The 19,521-nt window shown below is 41.1% G+C and overlaps 1 protein-coding gene across 10 annotated transcripts in view; it reads left to right on the top strand.

The window, feature by feature from the left end:
• Positions 1-19,521, top strand: part of ESR1 (estrogen receptor 1) — a 291,481-nt gene that overhangs the window by 202,605 nt on the left and 69,355 nt on the right. For all 10 annotated transcript variants that reach the window (XM_078383254.1, XM_020805139.3, XM_072995244.2 and 7 more), the window contains one exon: positions 8,484-8,816. In XM_078383254.1, the coding sequence (XP_078239380.1) occupies positions 8,484-8,816 (333 nt within the window). The remainder of the gene's footprint in view (positions 1-8,483; positions 8,817-19,521) is intronic.

Here is a 19,521-nt window from a genome sequence, read left to right as displayed (position 1 = left end):
GCTTAAGTCTTTGGTTAACATTATGCTCTAAGAAGTGACTCACCGAAACAGAAGTCTAGTGGAAACCCCTCCCCCATTGGCAATGTTCTCTCCTCCTTTTTCTATGATAAAATTTGATAAGCAGCAAAAAATATGGTTGTTCAGTTTTTTCCACACAGAGACAAGAATTCTCACTCCCTTTTAGTTTTAGGGAAAAAAAGATCATCTCCTCTGGTTTTTTATCCTTCTATGGGATAAGAGAAGAACTTGTAATAGCAGCACACACAAAAATCCTATAAATCTTTTCTGACCAATGATGCAGCCACTGATTTAAACATCTTCTTTTCTGCAGGTCAGAACATTTTTAGCTTCCGATCTAAGTCTGAGAGAATGCATGTGTGTGTTTAGTCGTTTAGTCGTGTCCGACTCTTCGTGACCCCATGGACCAGAGCACGCCAGGCCCTCCTGTCTTCTACTGCCTCCCGGAGTTGTGTCAGGTTCATGTTGGTTGCTTCGCAGACACTGTCCAGCCATCTCATCCTCGGTCGTCCCCTTCTCCTCTTGCCATCACACCTTCCTAACATCAAGGTTTTTTCCAAGGACTCTTTTCTTCTCATGAGATGGCCAAAGTACTGGAGCCTCAGCTTCAGGATCTGTCCTTCAAGTGAGCATTCAGGGTTGATTTCCTTTAGAACTGATAGGTTTGTTCTCCTTGCAGTCCAGGGGATTCTCAAGAGCCTCCTCCAGCACCACAATTCAAAGGCATCAATTCTTCGGCGGTCTGCTTTCTTTATGGTCCAGCTCTCACTTCCATACATCACGACAGGAAAAACCATAGCTTTGACTATTCGGACTTTTGTTGGCAAGGTGATATCTCTGCTTTTCAAGATGCTGTCAAGATTTGTCATCGCTTTCCTCCCAAGAAGAAGGCGCCTTTTAATTTCAGGGCTGCTGTCTCCATCTGCAGTGATCATGGAGCCCAGGAAGATAAAATTTGACACTGCCTCCATATCTTCCCCTTCTATTTCCCAGGAGGTGATGGGACCAGTGGCCATGATCTTAGTTTTTTTGATGTTGAGTTTCAGACCGTTTTTTGCACTCTCCTCTTTCACTCTCATTACAAGGTTCTTTAATTCCTCCTCACTTTCTGCCATCAGAGTGGTATCATCTGCATATCGGAGGTTGTTGATATTTCTTCCGGCAATCTTAATTCCGGCTTGGGTTTCTTCCAGTCCAGCCTTCCGCATGATGTATTCTGCATATAAGTTAAATAAGCTGGGGGACAATATACAGCCTTGCCGTACTCCTTTCCCAATTTTGAACCACTCAGTTGTTCCATGACCAGTTCTAACTGTTGCTTCCTGTCCCACATATAGGTTTCTCAGGAGACAGATAAAGTGGTCAGGCACTCCCATTTCTTTAAGAACTTGCCATAGTTTGCTGTGGTCCACACAGTCAAAGGCTTTCGCATAGTCAATGAAGCAGAAGTAGATATTTTTCTGGAACTCTCTGGCTTTCTCCATAATCCAGCGCAAGTTAGCAATTTGGTCTCGAGTTCCTCTGCCTCTTCGGAATCCAGCTTGTACTTCTGGGAGTTCTCGGTCCACATACTGCTGAAGCCTACCTTGGAGGATTTTGAGCATAACCTTGCTAGCGTGCGAAATGAGTGCAATTGTACGGTAGTTGGAGCATTCTTTGGCACTGCCTTTCTTTGGGATTGGGATGTAGACTGATCTTTTCCAATCCTCTGGCCACTGTTGAGTTTTCCAAACTTGCTGGCATATTGAATGTAGCACCTTAACAGCATCATCTTTCAAGATTTTGAATAGTTCAACTGGAATGCCATCACCTCCACTGGCCTTGTTGTTAGCCAGGCTTTCTAAGGCCCACTTGACTTCGCTCTCCAGGATGTCTGGCTCAAGGTCAGCAACTACATTGTCTGGGTTGTCCGGGATATCCAAATCTTTCTGATATAATTCCTCTGTGTATTCTTGCCACCTCTTCTTGACGTCTTCTGCTTCTGTTAGGTCCTTCCCATTTTTGTCTTTTATCATGTTCATCTTTGCGCAAAATGTTCCTCTAATATGTCCAATTTTCCTGAACAGATCTCTGGTCTTTCCTTTTCTGTTATCTTCCTCTATTTCTTTGCATTGTTCATTTAAGAAGGCCCTCTTGTCTCTCCTTGCTATTCTTTGGAAGTCTGCATTCAAGTTTCTGTAACTTTCCCTATCTCCCTTGCATTTTGCTTCCCTTCTCCTCTCTGCTATTTCTAAGGCCTCGTTGGACAGCCACTTTGCTTTCTTGCATTTCCTTTTCTTTGGGATGGTTTTCGTTGCTGCCTCCTGGACAATGTTACGAGCCTCTATCCAAAGTTCTTCAGGCACTCTGTCCACCAAATCTAGTTCCTTAAATCTGTTCTTTACTTCCACTGTGTATTCATAAGGGATTTGGTTTAGATTATACCTGAGTGGCCCAGTGGTTTTTCCTAATCTCTTCAGTCTAAGCTTGAATTTTGCTATGAGAAGCTGATGATCAGAACCGCAGTCAGCTCCAGGTCTTGTTTTTGCTGACTGTATAGAGCTTCTCCATCTTTGGAGAGAATGCATAAATGACTCTTAATGTATATATGGATGACTGCCTCTTTTTAGTAATTGAAGGCACCGCTCCCTTACACAAAGAAGTGTTGACGGTAGCTTTCTCAAACAAGCCAAGGTGGGAAAGGGTCAGCAAAGCAGGTGGGCCTTTCAGTTGTTTTAAGCACCTTGTTTATATCAAAAAGCTTAAACCTATCTGTAAAAACAGCCAGCATGTTAGATACCTTGGCTTGATATGAAGATGTTCTCTTTTGCCCTGGGGAAGCCTTTTAGAGCCTTGGGAATGGAAGGGCAGAGCCTTCAAAATAACGTAAAAATCACATCAGCAACCTGGTGGTGAGTTTTGACTTTTAAAGCCCCCACCCACCAATTCCAAGACTCTTAAGGACTTCCCCAGACAAAAGGGAGCCATAGAGAATTTAGGAACCCAGACAGGGAGTATAAACTTTTAATTAGTTTTAATTAACTCCTGTGTATAGAGCCAGTCTGTGTGGCCTTGGGCAAACTGCAAAGTCCCAAAGTACTCCCAGAAGAACGGAAATGGTAAACCACTTCTGAGTATTTTCTACCTGGAAAATCCTGGAAAGGATTGACTAGACAACACATGATTATTAGCTGGCTGGGTAGCTCAGTGGTTTTGGTATCTGGCTGTAGAGTCAGAGGCTGGGAGGTCAATTTCACACTGTGCATCCTGTGAGTAGAACCAGGCTGTGTGGTCTTGGGTAAACTGCACAGTCCCAGAAGAAGGAAGTGGTAATTCACTTCTAAGTATTCTCTACCTGGAAATCCTAAAAGGGGTCACCAAAAGTCAGAATTGACTTGATGGCACATTATTGTTTTTGTTGCTGCTGTGATGGCGATAGTGATTAACTGCTACCAGCACCAGCTGATGATGTTGTCAGCATCTGCTGTGTAACTTTACACAAACCTGAGTTTGTTAGAAAAAGACTCTCTTACGTAATTTGATTATTGGGTTGGATCCAGGATTGACCCTTAGTAAACAAAGAAGTTCCACCCACTGGTGGAGATCTAACAGAGCTGCCTTATTGAAAGAAGGAGGCTGGTAGCAATTACACACATTGCTTCTTTCCTCTGTAGTCACAGTATCATATCACAAACATTATTTCAGATGCTGCAGGTTGGAAACATGCAGACCCACTTCTTTTACTGAAATAGATGCCTTATATACAGTGGAGCCTGTATTAAATGCTGAACAAAGTTAATATGTTCATATGCTTATACAGTATAATGTACTGTATGTGAATGTACTAGCTTATTAAAGTGTTTCAGATGAAGCATTCAGCTTGTCTTAAGATGTCTTAATGGAAACAATTTTGTATTAATCTTGTTTCTCTAAGCCAGAGGGAACTAAGAACAACACTTTCATATGCTACAGAATTCAGAACCACTGAAACCTCTTTGAAAATAAAGACATATTAAAAGATTGGCAGGAACAAGATAGTCTCATAAAAGTGGCTTTTCAGCTCATTTTCAGGTTGATCCACTCCGTGCATGGCCAGCCATAGAATTCAACTAGATGTTCTGTTCTGTTGTCTGTCTTAAAGGGTTTCAGGAAACTATGATTCACATAAGTAGAGTTTTAAAAACAACTTTGTGAGAGAAAACCATATGGATTTGATTGTGAAGAAGTTACACTTTCAATTCGTGTCTTATAGAAAAGTTGTTCTGTTTTCCCCAGTCCTTGGATGGTGATCGTGACAAGGACAGCAGGCCTTGATCTAGGTCAGTCTGGTTTATAGAATTCATTACTATGAGGGTGCAGCCAGATATTAGTGTCAGGGTGGGCCAGGGTCAAAGCCAGTGAAGGAAATTGTATAGCACAATACAGACAGCAACAGTCAAGAGACTGTATCAAATAGTCCTAGATCACCTACAGCAGTGGTCCCCAACCTTGGGCCTCCAGATGTTCTTGGACTTCAACTCCCAGAAATGCTGGCCAGCAGAGGTGGTGGTGAAGGCTTCCGGGAGTTGTAGTTCAAGAACATCTGGAGGCCCAAGGTTGGGGACCACTGACCTACAGGGTCCCAGGAAGTAACCTAGGAGTAAGGAGGAAAAAAATAACCAAAGGAAGCCTAGATCATACACACAGAGTTTCTTGCAGTGTTAGCAGGATAGGCTAAGGTGAGGTTTCCAAAGCTAATATAAGGCATTGTTCTAGGAGCTGCTGTAGGCTAACACTGAAGATATTAAGATTATGCCAGAATCCTTACACAAAGTACAACTGGAGATTATTAAAGGCATCTAGAAGAACAACTCATAAGGAAGCCTTGACACACAAGGAGTCCTGTACTCACAAGAGGTCCTCGGACAAAGCAATCCCTTTTGGGGGGCATGATCTTTCTGCCGTGCTTTCTGCCCTGCTTTGTCCCTCCTGCAGATCTTCCTCTGCCTCTGATATGCAATGACTTTTTTTGGAGGGTATGGTGGAACCTCAGACACAGGCAGTTCCTGTGGGTCACTATTCAGCGGGGGTTCTTACTTCTCATGCAAAGAAGATTCCTTTAGAGGAGGAAAGACAATATAGCTGTGACAAATCAATCACTCGTTCCTATGGATTTTTAAAGAAGCTCATAAATCTCTAAAAAGAGAACCAAGACATCTTAGAGATCCGTATCTGCTTTTAATTTTCAAACAATCACATGGCTTTTCAAACTAATCGCTACAGTACAGGATGTGGTAAATTTACAAGGTACATAACTATGTGAAAATCCTTCTCCTTCCTTTAAATGTTTATTCCTGCTGTTTTCATAGACCAACAAAATATAACATCAGTACTGTTTTAAGCTAAGTGACACAAAATGTCTGGCTGACATATCCCCAGTATTTCACTATTGGTTAGACAGTAAATTTTAAAAGAATATTTATTTATTTAGCTAAAACAAGGCTATTTGTTCTAAGGGTAGGAAACTTTTGTGGTAGGAAGAATTGCAGTACATGTATGAGAAATGGAGACAACGTTTTTTCAGGCATATTGTCTTTGAAATTAATTTTGAAATATAAAATAGGTCAGGCAGCAAGAATGGATTTGTAGAACCTGTTTATCTGGAAATATATCAAGATTGGATGTCCACCTCGACTCCTTAATGTCATCAGGTCCTTTCATGAGGGAATGAAAGGCACTGTAGTTTTTGATGGCTCAACATCGGATCCCTTTGACATCCGAAGTGGAGTGAAACAGGGCTGTGTCCTCTCACCAACACTTTTTGGGATCTTTTTTGCTGTCGTGCTGAAGCACGCCTTTGGAACTGCAACAGAAGGTGCCTATCTCTGGACTAGATCAGATGGAAAGCTCTTTAATCTCTCTAGATTGAGAGCGAAGACCAAAGTCCAGCTGAAATGCATGTGGGACTTCCTGTTCGCCAATGATGCAGCTGTTGTTGCCCACTCTGCTGAAGACCTCCAACAACTCATGAATCATTTTAGCAAGGCCGGCCAAGACCTTAGACTAACAATCAGCCTGAAGAAAACACAAGTCATGGGCCAGGGCGTGGACTCACCTCCCTCTATTACCATTCCCATGCAAGAATTGGAGGTTGTTCGTGGTTTTGTATATCTTGGCTCAACAATCTCTGACACTCTCTCCCTAGATGTTGAGCTGGATAAACGCATTGGCAAAGCAGCTACCATGTTCTCTAGACTCACAAAGAGAGTATGGCTCAATAAGAAGCTGATTACATACACCAAGATCCAGGTCTATAGAGCCTGTGTCCTGAGCACACTCCTGTACTGCAGGGATTCCTGGACCCTTTGTGCATGGCAGGAGAGGAAGCTGAACAAGTTCCATGTGCACTGGCGCCAATGCATTTTTGGTATCACCTGGCAGGACAAAGTTCCAAATAGAGTAGCCCTAGAATGACCTGGATTTTTTAGCATGTATACATTACTGAAGCAGTGACGTCTACGTTGGCTTGGACATGTTGTGAGAGTGGCTGATGGTCGAATACCAAATGATCTCCTGTATGGAGAATTAGTGCAGGGAAATCACCCGAGAGGGAAATCACCCCACAGCTGCGATACAAGGATATCTGCAAACGGGATCTGAAGGTCTTAGCAATGGATGTCAGCAGATGGGAAATCCTGACATCTGAGCATTCAGCCTGGAGGCAAACGTTGCATCACAGCCTCTCCCAATTTGAAGGGACCCTTGTAAATCAGGGAGCTGGACAGGGGACAGATTGAATTTGTCTTCAGTGTAGAAGGGATTGTCATTGTCACTCTCAAATTGGCCTTCTCAGCCACACTAGACACAGTTCCAAGTCCTCCATACAGAGCACGTTACCATAGTCTCTTGAGACTGAAGGATACCTAATCTAAATCTAGAGAGGTAACATGTTGAATAAATTGAAATTCTATGTCTTTATTTCATGTTTTTTAAACATTCTTTCAAAGAAATGTTACTGAATCCACAAATTTACTCATCGCTGTGACCAACTCTTTCCAGCCTTAAAGGACAGAACTTGATTTCAGAAAAAGTTTAACTAGAGGCAACATCACAGCCTTCTGGCATCATTATCAGATGTAGACTGAAATGTTTAATCTTCTTTTAAAGGATAAACATCCAAACCAAATAAAGGCTTTGGTTATTCTAATGAATTGGTCTTCAGTCTCCACATACTTAGGTGTCTTTGATATACGTGATATCCTAATCTGACTTGCCACAGATGTCACTGAGAACCATTTGATTTGATTCTTTCTTTTGGTAACTTGTTGGGTTGATAGGTTTTGCTGTAATCAGATGGTGACCATTGTGCTAGATATTTTGTGGCAAAGGAGTGTTTCTTAATAAACAAGGGTGGACTTCTGTGGACATAATTGGAAAAAAAGGGTTTTAAAATGAGCTTTATGTCTGAAGAAATATTTATGTCCGGAAACCATACGTTATTGCTTGTGTTATCCATGTCTCTATCAGAATGGTTTCAGTGTAGTCTCTAACTGACAGAGACAAATTTATCATAGACCTATGTGAAGAGTTAATGGTTCTACTGAGATTTCAGGCAACTGGTATCAATTCAGTAGTGTGTTACAAATACGGCAGGCCTATTGGATCAGAGGGGATTTAGTGAGTCATCCTCTCTAAATTCCATTGATTTAGGCTTACTCTAGTTGTGACTTACTACTAGATTTCATACAAAATAACTTCTTTTAAAATGTAATATTCTGAGCTCTGGTAAAGAAGTATAGGAGTACTTGGCCATCTGCCATCAGAGATTAGCAAATGAGTTGGGAATCCTGTGCTTCAAGGGGCAGGGGAATGACTGTAGTAGGTGGTAGATTCAGGGAACTTAAAACAAAAAACTGTTTCTGACATTCCTCCCGATGTTGTAGAGTTGCAAAATTGTTAAAAAGATTTGGATATTGCTTCAACATCTAAGCATTTACCTCTAAAAATTGATTCAGTATTCTGTATGTTGGAAGAACATTTGGACAGACAAACCAGAGGTTGGCCCATGTGGGTAAAATTGTACCAATAATTAGAGGCTACTGAATTAGACAGGCAAGATCTGGCAGTTTAGGAATAAAAACTGTCATGTTTCAAGACTAGTTTGACTCATTCCCGTAGTGTGCTGCATGTGAAGAATTGCATCTCAACGTCTCTTGCAGTGTTGACAGGAATTCTGTGTCACAACTCCCTCATCATATGTTCCGTGTGCTGTTGGGCCAGTGCCATCTCTTTTATTTCTGATCTCCATTTATAGCATACTATAATTAAGATATTATCCTCTAGGGAGTCATGATAAAGATTGATTATCATAGAATCATAGCAACATCTTTTGACTAAGGGCTGGATTAAGTAAACATTGCATAACTGGTAGCCTTACTTTTCCGTAGTGTTGCATTCGATGAAGAAGAAAGAGAAAGCATGTTAATTATATTCTTATCATCTTCTAGGAATCCGGAAAGATCGCAGAGGTGTACGTATGCTGAAAAACAAGCGTCAAAGAGAGGAGCATGACAATAGAACTGCAGGGGCTCTCACTGAGGTGAGGAACAGTGCTTTCTGGCCAGGTCCCCTGATGGTGAAGCACAATAAGAAGAACAGCCCAGCCCTCTCTCTGACTGCGGATCAAATGGTCAGTGCATTGCTAGAGGCAGAACCACCTGTAGTCTATTCAGAGTATGATCCCGGCAGACCTTTCAACGAAGCTTCTATGATGGGCCTGTTGACCAACCTTGCTGACCGAGAACTAGTGCACATGATCAACTGGGCAAAAAGAGTTCCAGGTAAGAACAGCTGTTCATGTGATTACATACCTCAAGGTACTCAGTTGACTTTGCAGTCGGGCAAATTTTAATGGAGATCATATGTAGGGAACCATTAAAATACCTCTTCTTGATATGAATTGGTACAAACTTGTTTTTCACCTTTGGTATTACTAGGGAAGGAGAAGCAGGAAGCTTTGTCTCATAAATCATAAGTTTCTGTTTTTGCCTCCATACAGCTAAATGGAACATACTGCATAGAACAGGGTTGGGTGATATGTCCAGATGTTGTTGACCTTCAGTTCCCAATGCCTTCAGCCACCCTGGCCAGTGGCAAGACACGATGGGACTTATCACTCAACCCTATCTAGTGGCCTACAGATTGCCCTCTGCAGGCATAGAATGCTGTGTGCAGCAGAGACATTATATAGTAGCAATAAAAAATTTCCTCAGCGCTCCCTCAGACCTGAATTGACAATGTTCCTGTATGAAAATATTTCTAGTTTGTTTGTATCGTTGTTTTGCTGTTTAAATAGAACAACTCAGTATTACATGGATGCGCTGCACAAATAATGCTTGGCTTTGGAGGAAGCAAAACAGAGACTTAAATCTGGTTAAGCAGAATCTGGTTAAAATGAAAAGCTCCCTTACTGTATAAAAGGAATAGAATATTTTTGGATGGTGAAAATTATATATATATAAAAGGGAGAAAAGGATTGAGAAGGGAGGCCGAGGTAAACATTTCTTTTATCTCCCTTTTATGTAGGGTTTTCAGAAATGTTATCTTAAAAAAAAAAATTCTAGTACTTTGTGATACTCTTCTTTAGTGGCAAGATTTAGCAGTACATATGCCTCATACAATAGCTTTCAAAGCATCCCCTCACATAGTGAAGGCTGTAGTATGGGGCATGTGTATTTTTAAATCCTGATTGGAAACATGGGAGTGAGTTGTGTCTAGGACTCCTATATCCTATACATTCTTGTTCTGCGTCATAATTAGTTTGAATGTTTTTGCAGTAAGTCTGAATAACAAGTTGATTGTGTTATTGTTTTATTAAAAGCATGATCAGGCTAAATGCCCTGATTCCTCAGGATAAAAGCCAAATCCATCCAAAAGTCCATCTTCATTAGTTTTGCTTTCCCTACCCACACACAGTAGTGCCTGATGCAAGGCTCCTACTCAACCTTTCTTATTCCCTGGTTTAAAAAAAAAATCAGTCAGCATGTATTTTTCTATTATTTCATGTATTTGTATACTGCTTGCCCACAGCAAGGTGCCACTATACATGGGCCTTGGCAAAAAATACATCCCGTCTCAAAGGAGAACAAGTGGCATTATAAATTTGCATAAAACAAGAACAATGCAACAAGTACAACATAAATTGAATGTTGCAAGGGATCTAGCTATATTTATTACATTGAAATCAAAATCAACATACATACATAGATTTAGTGCTGCACCCCACAAGTTAGACATTAGTTAGTGCCTTCTCCACAATTTAGACATTACTCAGTTGACTCCCTTACCTCTTCCCCTGAGGAGATTAATGGCATCAAAGGGAAACTCTTGAATCACCAGTTCTGGATCCAGTTTGGAGGATAAAGGTTCCTGAATTATTTATGGAACCCTTCAGTTACAGAAATAGAAAATATATCTGTATGCAATATAAAATCCTACCCACAAGCAAATGATTTGGACTGAACCGGTAAAATCTTTGAATACTAATTAAGTACTGTAACTTTGAATTTGCTGTTTGTACTTGTTGGTATGATCACAGGCTACGTTTCATTATAGTGATGTGGTACGTATGTAGTGTGGTGACTGTGGGATTGTGCTGTATAGCTTACTTGGGGTGCAGCTTTCTAGATAATTTATTTGAGAATAAGGGCTTGAACAAAAATGGACCCCATCCTGAAAGGATACAGTGTTAATATGAAATACTTGACAGCATATAACTAACTAACTAACTTAGATCTTAATGCTGTGATTCATATGGACGAGATTCTGCTTTGCATTCCTTATAACAGTCCGGTTAAAATAAATGGCTTTGCCATTGGATAGCCTCTCATAGGTGCAAGGGAGAGGAATGAAATGGCCTCTGAGAAAACTGCTGAGGTGCTCTGGCTGGTAGAGAGGTTCGTGGCGAAGGCAATAACGTTTCTTATCAAACCTGATATATGAAGAAATCATTATTTATTATTACATTAACACTGTTTAGCAATGTTTAGTAATTCAGTACATTCAGTAATTCATAATTATTAAAAATCAATAGAAAATTCAATAAATCTGCTTTTTAGACAGAGGATGTCTCAAAATTATAGAGAAGCGAGGGGGAGGGCTGCTAAAGAGTAAAGGTAAAGGTTACCTTAAAGGAAAAAGAAATGATAATGGCAATGGCAATGAAACTTTCTGAAAAATGACCTTCCAAACTCTGCTAAGTCTCATATCCTCGAATATTTATTTATTTATTTATTTATTTATCTATTTATTTATTTATTTATTTATTTATTTATTTATTTATTTATTTATTTATTTATTTATTTATTTATTTATTTACTCCATCTAAAAATCTCACACAGGTAGCTAGTTATTGAGAGAAGGCTTGCCTGAAGAGAAATACCTTTGCCTGCTTGTGGAAGGACAGTAAACATGGGGCCAGTTTGGACTCCAGTGGGAGGGAATTCCAAAGTCTGGGAGCAGCAACAGAGAAGGTTCTCTCCTGTTTCCCCATCAGACGCACCTGTGAAGGTGGCAGGACCAAGAGAAAGGCCTCTCCTGATGATCTTAACACCCAAGTCAGATCATAATGGGAGATACAGTCTTTGAGGTATCTTGGACCCAGACCATTTATGGATTTATTGGTTAAAACTAGCACTTTGAATTGTGCTGAGAAACTGATCAGCAGCCAGTGGAACAGGGGGCCTATGTGATCCCTGTAATCAGCCCTGGTCTGCAATCTGGCTGCTGCATTTTGGACCTGATCAAGTTTCCTGACCCTTTCCATTGGCAGCCCCACATAGAGCGCATTACAATAATCCAGCTGGGAAGTACTGTAACTAGTGGCCGGATCAGATCTCTCAAGAAACGGACACAGCTGGTACACTAGTTTTAATTGTGCAAATGCACTCCTGGCCACCACTGAGACCTGGGCATCCAGGCTCAGAGATGAATCCAGGAGCCCTCCTAAAATTTGCACTTGTGTTTTCAGAGGAATGTGGCCCTATCCAGTACAGGCTGCATCCCTATTCCTTGATTGGCCTTTCGACTGACCAGGAGCACTTCTGTCTTGTCTGGATTACATTTAAATTTACTCACCTTTATCTAGTCCATTACTTATACCAAATACTGATCTAGACCTGAAGTGAATTTAGGTGACAAGGAGAAGGTAGAGTTGGGTGTCATACGCATACTGGTGACACCAAACCCCATGAATCCCCCAACACCACCCTCTGAGTTCTATCTTCCAGGAAGGATGGAACCACTGTAAAACAGTGTCCCCAAGTCCCCATTCCAGAGAGATGGGTCACGACAGTACTGTGGTTGATAGTATTGAAAGCTGCTGAGAGGTCTTGTTTAATATGAGATAGAAAACAGAAGCATTTGGTACTCTCTGAGGGTGTGGTTACAGGTAAACCCTCCCACGTCAATTTTTTGAATTGGATTCAGCACAGAGCGCAGAGGGCTGTCCTCTGAAAATGCCAGCCACAGAGACTGGCAAAACGTTAGGAAGAACAACCTTCAGAACACAGCCAAAGAGCCTGAAAAACCCACAACAACCATTAGATCCCGGCCGTGAAAGCTTTCGCGAATACATTGGATTCAGCACGTTTGAAATAGTTTTTAAAATTCCAGTTATCTGATGCACAGGGAAATGTGGAATTTTTTGGCATGGGAAGCTTGTTTTTTGTGAGGGGTTGGAAAGTGAGGCATGCTACTTAGTTGTGAGAGGGTCATTTATTTTAATTATTTGCTTTTGAATCATTTCAGCATATGTGAACACCTATGTTGGTGTAAATTGTGTCTGTAGAGTTTGTCAAGTAATGGATGCCAGGATAACAGGTTTCAGGCTGCAGGGAAAACTTGCTGTCCAATCTGTTTTATATTTATATATAAAAACAGATTGGACAGCAATCAATATATTCTTTCTGTAATATTGATCTAGTACTATCTCACTTTGAAAGAAATAAAAACCTCCAGTGTTATAAATAACACAGGTGGCAGCAACAGTGAGAGGCTGTGAGAAGCATGTGTGTTTACATATATTGGAGCCTCTCTATTCTCTCCCCGCTTCATTCCTCTTCTTTGCAATCAAAGCTGAAAGTAATCAGAAGAATAAGAGCATAGCTTAGTTTTTTGTTTTTGTTTTTAAATCAGAAACAAGAGCCAGCAGAAGGATGAAGATTGGATAGGAGAAAACGAGCCCCATGAAGGTGGCTTATAAATAAAAAAATCAATTAATTAAAAATTAAAAAATATTCCCTCCTTCACAAGCCTAGAAGCTGTCGATCTTGACAATTTCTCTGGTGAAGTTCTCTGTACCACTCACTGGTATGCCTTCTCTCTGGCCAGCCCCAGCTGTTGGTTCCCTCCCTCCTTCTCTACCCTCCCTGTCTTTGTGCCTTTGTGTCTCTGTGTGTCTCCATAGCGCGTGTCGGGGTGCAGGAAATCTCGCAGTCTGACCTCTTTTATTTTTTTTTTCTGACTGCAATATTGATGTAGTGTTATCCCAGTTTGAAAGAAATAAAATATCCCACAAATATTAAAAATAACACCACAGCAGCAGTGGCAAATGGCTGTGAGAGGCAGCCAGTGTGAGGGCAGGTGGGTACAGGACAAAGCCTCAAATACAGTTATTCAAAAAGCCTGTGTAGTACCCTTGATTGATATACAGTGCAGTTTACAAATGGATTAAGAATTTTCCCAAGAGGATACACACAGTGACCCCAAAGCCATGGAACTACCACATAACTTTAAACTAACTTAGCTTCCCAGTCCTTCTCCTGATTCATTTTCATAGCGTAATCGCACCCTGAAACACACACACACAACGTTTTTCTTTCCCACTGCTTTCCATTCAACTTTTTGCCTTGATTTCATAGACTTCATTGCTGACTTTCTAACCTGGCTAGTCTTAACTGGTTGATCATGTAAATTGCCCTGGTATAAGTTAATAAAAGTTTGTTGTACAACTGAAACTCCAGCGGATCTGAGTTGCATATGCTTAACGATACTGGCTGGTGAAAGAGAAGGCCATTCATAGGGTGGGGAAGGAGGAGGAGAGCTGAACTGGAAACAATTACTGTATGAAATTATGGCTGGAGTCCATGTATAATGAAATGTAAGTGAAAGTGGAGCTTAACAAAATCATAGTGAGAGGAGCATTTTGGAAAGTAAGAGCGTTGGTATCTCAATAATATTTATACAAGTACCAGGAATTTACTTCTGGCTCAAATAGAGTGCAAAGAGAATTACTACCGTATTTTACCATGTATACGACCCCCCAATGTATAAAATGCCCCCCTAATTTTGACCCTTGATGGAGGCGGAGGAGCAGCTAATGGGCAACTTCTCCTTCACTTCCATCTCCTCCTCCTCCTCCTGCCTCCGCTGCCCGCCCGATTACCTCCTGCAGTGTGACTGCTGGGGCTCACCTCCAGCTCACCGCTGCCTTGTCCCCTGCCCTAAAGAGACAATTGCTGGAGGAGGTGATCTGGCGGTGGCAGCAGGAAGAGGCACCTGAGAGTGCGCGAGTGCTTGTTTGCTTCCGCCTCTGCCTCCTCCTGCCTCCACCACTGGAGGGGACAAGGCAGACAACGTGAGCTGAGCCTGTCAGTCCCAGTGGAGGTGGTGATCAGGCGGGCGGAGAAGGCAGAAGCAAGAGGTGTGTGAATGCTCCTTTGCCTCCGCCTCCTACTGCTGCTGCCTCAGGGCCACCAGAGGGGACAAGCCGTGAGCCCTGGAAGAGGCCATTGGGCAGCAGCGGCGGTGGCAGGAAGAGGCTCCCAAGCATGTGTGCGACTGCTTCATTCCGTGTATAAAATGACACTCTAATCGTTTTTAGGAAAAAGTGTCATTTTATACATGGAAAAATACGGTACTTTCTACCAACGTGTTCCAGTTGTGCAGCTTGGGTTTATAAAACACTAAGTTAATAACTAACTTGTCCAAGTAAGTTCTTTTTACTCTCATGAACACCAATTGTCCAACTAATAGGTAGCACAGTCATGGTGGCTATCTCCTTCCTGTGCTCCCACTCTTGAGGAAGTTGCAGTCACCTGCTACTTACTCTGAAAATCAACTCATTTTTATAATCAGAGGCTTGCCCTCAAACATAGTAAAATTTCTCAGGCTTGTTTTTCTCATGCTCATAATAGAAATAGGCCACTTTGTAGAATAGTCTACCCATTTGTGTGGGGGAGGGAGAAGCCACCATTTTCCCTCTATGGTGTTCCACAGCAGCACTAGGTCTCAGTTCTATCTCCATTATATTGTGGAAAGGGAAAAAAATGGTGGCCAGGAGACTAACACATGTCCCATGAAGCAACAGCAAAGAAGGTAGGAAAGGGGGAATGGGTGGTAAAGAACTTTGAGGAAAATTAGGAAGTCATTGAGGAAGGTGAACTGTATCTTCAAGAGACTGCTGTGTTATTTCTGCAAACACACACCAGAAAAATTCAGTGAAATTGTCTTCCTAATTTCTCTGCACTTATACAGGTGGAGAATTCCATGGGGGCATTGTTCCCTTGTTCTACTAGGACTTCTTGAGCCAATATATGAAAGTGGGAATGTGCATGGTCTGGAGGCACCTGCGTAAATAGCAACCAAATGAAGGGTGTTTGTGTGTTTCTGGGGCGACCCTGGGGTGCAGCAAAGAGTTCAGAGGCTTTAATGAGTTGAAGTGGCACCCTAGTGATCTTTCATGTTAAATTTGGCATTCAAGGAGAAACTAAAAACTGAAGATGCTCAGTTAGTGGACACTGAAAAGGAAGTGATATTCTTTACTTGGAAAATTAAGAGTAGGCTCCTTACATTGTCCTTTGAAGAAGGAAGCAAAGAATATCATACCCATTATCCTTTTAAAGTCCCTCCCTCCTTCTCTTTCATGTGACTTTCACAGAATCATAGAAAAGTGAAGTTAGAAGGGGCCTACAAGGCCATCAAGTCCAACCCCCTAGTCAATGCAGGAATGCAATCAAAAATATCTGCCAGGTGATTAAGTTTTTCTTGAATGCTTCCAGTGTTGGAGCACTCACCAACTCCTGAGGTAACTGGTTCCACTGTTGTACTGCTCTCATCCGACACTTTGTTCCCTGGGAGATTGGGTGGACAACAAGAAGGAGAAAAAATAATTTTAAATAAACTGCCTGGCTTTGCAGATGGTTGCTATCCTGGCCAGAAGCCATTCTGTCCTGCCTGCACCATTTAGTCAATGTCCTGGGCTTGCCATTGGTGTTTCTCTATTTTTCTGCTTTTCAAAATTTTTATGCCAAACCACAAGCACACAAATATCATAATAGATCCAGAAAAGGATTAGCTTGGAGCACTCTTGAAAGATGATGGGGTGGGTCAGGTACCAATATGTGTGCCCTGTTCATGATAGTACTGGTTGAAGATCAGTGTATATATCTCTCTCTAGGAATATTTTACCTTTGGAATAATGGTTCTTCTATCCAGCAAAGAATTCAATATAATTTTGCTAACTGCTATAAAACACAGGTTGTGCAGGATAATGTTAACTCTGCTTTGCCATCAGTCTATGCTGTAAGATCAGCTTTGGTGAAAAAATGTGAGCTAGGGAAGGACATTTCTTGCTATGAACTCAAGCCTACTGTAGGCACTCATTGTGTAACCCTGAGGCACACCTGCAGTGGGAAACCTCAGGCATAAATTCAGAATAAGGTGGAGAGAGGTGTTAGTGGCTTTTCCTAAAAAGCAGCATGTTCATTGTGGGTGACTGATTGGCTAGCTCAGTGAGTTATGTATCTGGCTGCAGAGTCAGAGGCTGGGAGTTTGATTCTTAGGAGTAGAGCCAGCCTGTGTAAAATGCATCGCCCAAGGGTAGTCCCAGAAGAAGGACATTCTGAATACTCACTACCTAGAAGACCCTGGAGAAGGTTACCAAAAGCCAGAATTGACTTGATGGTATGCAATTTGAGTAAAAGATTGTTATGTTACAGTCCTAGCAGTTATGGAAAATTAATCTTGTTATATTGGACATTTCAGCTACAGCTTGGAAAATTGCCAGTGGTCATCTAGACTAAGCTAAATAAATAAATAGGCTATGGGACTCTGTGAGCTGTAGTCTGAAAAAATAACTTTTCCAAGCTCTGTATTCCCCTCCTGAACTGCAAAGGACTTACTGCTGTGGTAAGAATAGGTTTGAAAAAAAGGCAGAATATTGTGAGGTCACTTCATGGTTTTCCCAAAATAATTATAACAGAAAGGAGGTTCTACAGTACATTTCAGCAAAAAAACAACAACACACAAATATTTAAGGTATTGTCTAATTTAAAAAAACCCTCATCCTTTGATATTCAGGTGTTCAGAGATACAGTACATTTCCTGTGTGTCCGTGAAAATTCAACCTCAAAGAGGCAGAAATCATTTCGGAGTTGGCCAAAAGACATTGCAATAGGTGCCTGATACACTTTATTGGTTTGCTTTTTAAAGACACTAATACATTTGTTTTGGTTTGAGTAATATGCAAATTAAATCCTGAGCATTTTGGATAAATGAGAATTTTTCTCTGAGAAGCTCACCAAAAAGAAACTATCTGGCAGGTTTATGTATTTTTAATTGACCAAAGATCCCCAGATGCAGTGGAAGAAAAATCCCCAAATGTGGTTCAATATGCTAAGCAACAGAATGCCATTCGTTCTGTGCCTCCATTAATACCTGTTTTGTAGCTTATGACCTAGGTGACATTATTGTCAAGAACTACAAGATAAATGAACTTGGATTTACAACAGAGTAGAATATTCTATGCCTACATAAGCAGCTGCAGCAGCAGCACTGTAGAACACAGAAGCAGCTGTGTTAACTAATGGAGAAATTCCATATTAGGATGGATATATTTATTAGGCCAAACTGGTGGTTTTTTTGTGTGTTTTTTTCCCCGAAGCACAAAGTTTTGTGCAAGCTTTCAAGGGGCACAATGCCTGTGCAGTAAAGACTGGCGTGGGAGAGGAGGAATGCTTTTTATTACTTTAGTACTGAGCTGAAAAGCCATTCTTTTTTCATTTTTCTTCTTCTTACATGTTTTCCCTTCTTTGATCATGGTTACTTTTGATAAAAAATAGTCTATGTGTAATGGCATGAACCTACAGTGCCAGAATAGTGTTCCAAGATGACAAATTAGACCACAGAGTTTTGTTTGTATGACTTCCTTGTTTGCAATCTGGCTCATAAAACTGTAGTGGTTTTCATTTAGATATGTACTGTACTTCCAAAATTCCTTAAAGGAACATATAGAATATATATATATTTCATCCCATATCAGAACATTCAGAACATTTCCTTGTGTTACCTTACTTTATTGTGAGAGAGCAAACATAGCATATATCCTCTCTATATGCTTCTCTATTCAGCCATTTAGTTATCCAAACTGAAGGTCAGTTCTGGATCATCCCCTCCCCTCGCTGACATCTGTCATACTCAATGACAGAACATTCTATTACTTTTTTCTCAGAAATCATCCTTCAGCCCCCACATTCCAGCAATAGATTAAACCGTTATTTGTTTGGCTTCTTTCTGGATTTGGCTGCAAATGAACTTGAAAACCCCCGTGTCATCTCTGAAAATCACTCTGAGTTGGAGTTTGTACTCTTGCAGGCAGCTGAGCCCTGGGTCTTCTCATCCACATGGAAACAAATGACACAGCCAAGAAGAAATACAAAGAAATCACTTCAGACTTTGAAGCTCTGGGAAGAAAACTCAAGGACATTTGGGTCCGGATAGTCTTCTCTTTTATCCTACTCAGAAGAGGAGTAGAAAGAGAAAGGGAAATACTCTGAGAAAACAACTGCTACGAAGGTGGTACTATCATAAGGAATTTGGATTTTGGGACCATGGACTTTGCTTCCTGGAAGATGGACTGCTGACAAGTGATGGGTTGCACCTCAAAAGATTTGGGAAGAATGTGTTTGGCCATAGTATGAAGAACTTCATTTGGAGGGTTTTAAATTTAATTGGAAGGGGGAGGGAGGTGCAAGCTCATAGGTAAAGATAGGGGGCTTGTACACAATAAGAGGAATAGTCCAAGCAGCTTTAAAGGGCCCCTTTACATAAAAATGTATGAAGGAAATCATGTCCCAAATCACAATCTTCAGGGTATATGTACAAATCCCAGAAACAAACAAGAACTGGAAATCTTGGTGCAGGAGGGTAAACATGATTTGATAAGAGTAGCTGAAACTGTGGTAACTCCTTTGACTAGAATACAGCAATTGAAGGATATAAAGTATTCAGAAAAAACAAAAAGAATAGAAAGGGAAGTAAAAAATGGATATGTGAAAAATACATATTCCTGCACAGAAATACAGGAGGATCAGCTGGGTTTTCTGATCATCTGGATTAATATAAATGGACCAAAGACAAAAGAAATGTAATTGGACTCTGCTACCAACTGTCCTGTCAAGGAGAACACATGGACGAAACCTTTGAAAAACAAATTGTAAGAATTTCAGAGAGACACAAAGTAGTCGTAATGGAAGATTTCAGTTATCC

This window comes from Pogona vitticeps, chromosome 1 (genome assembly GCF_051106095.1).
Source record: "Pogona vitticeps strain Pit_001003342236 chromosome 1, PviZW2.1, whole genome shotgun sequence".
Lineage (NCBI taxonomy): Eukaryota > Metazoa > Chordata > Lepidosauria > Squamata > Agamidae > Pogona > Pogona vitticeps.
Note: the sequence above shows the minus strand (reverse complement) of the source record. Positions and strands in the feature narration are given on the sequence as shown.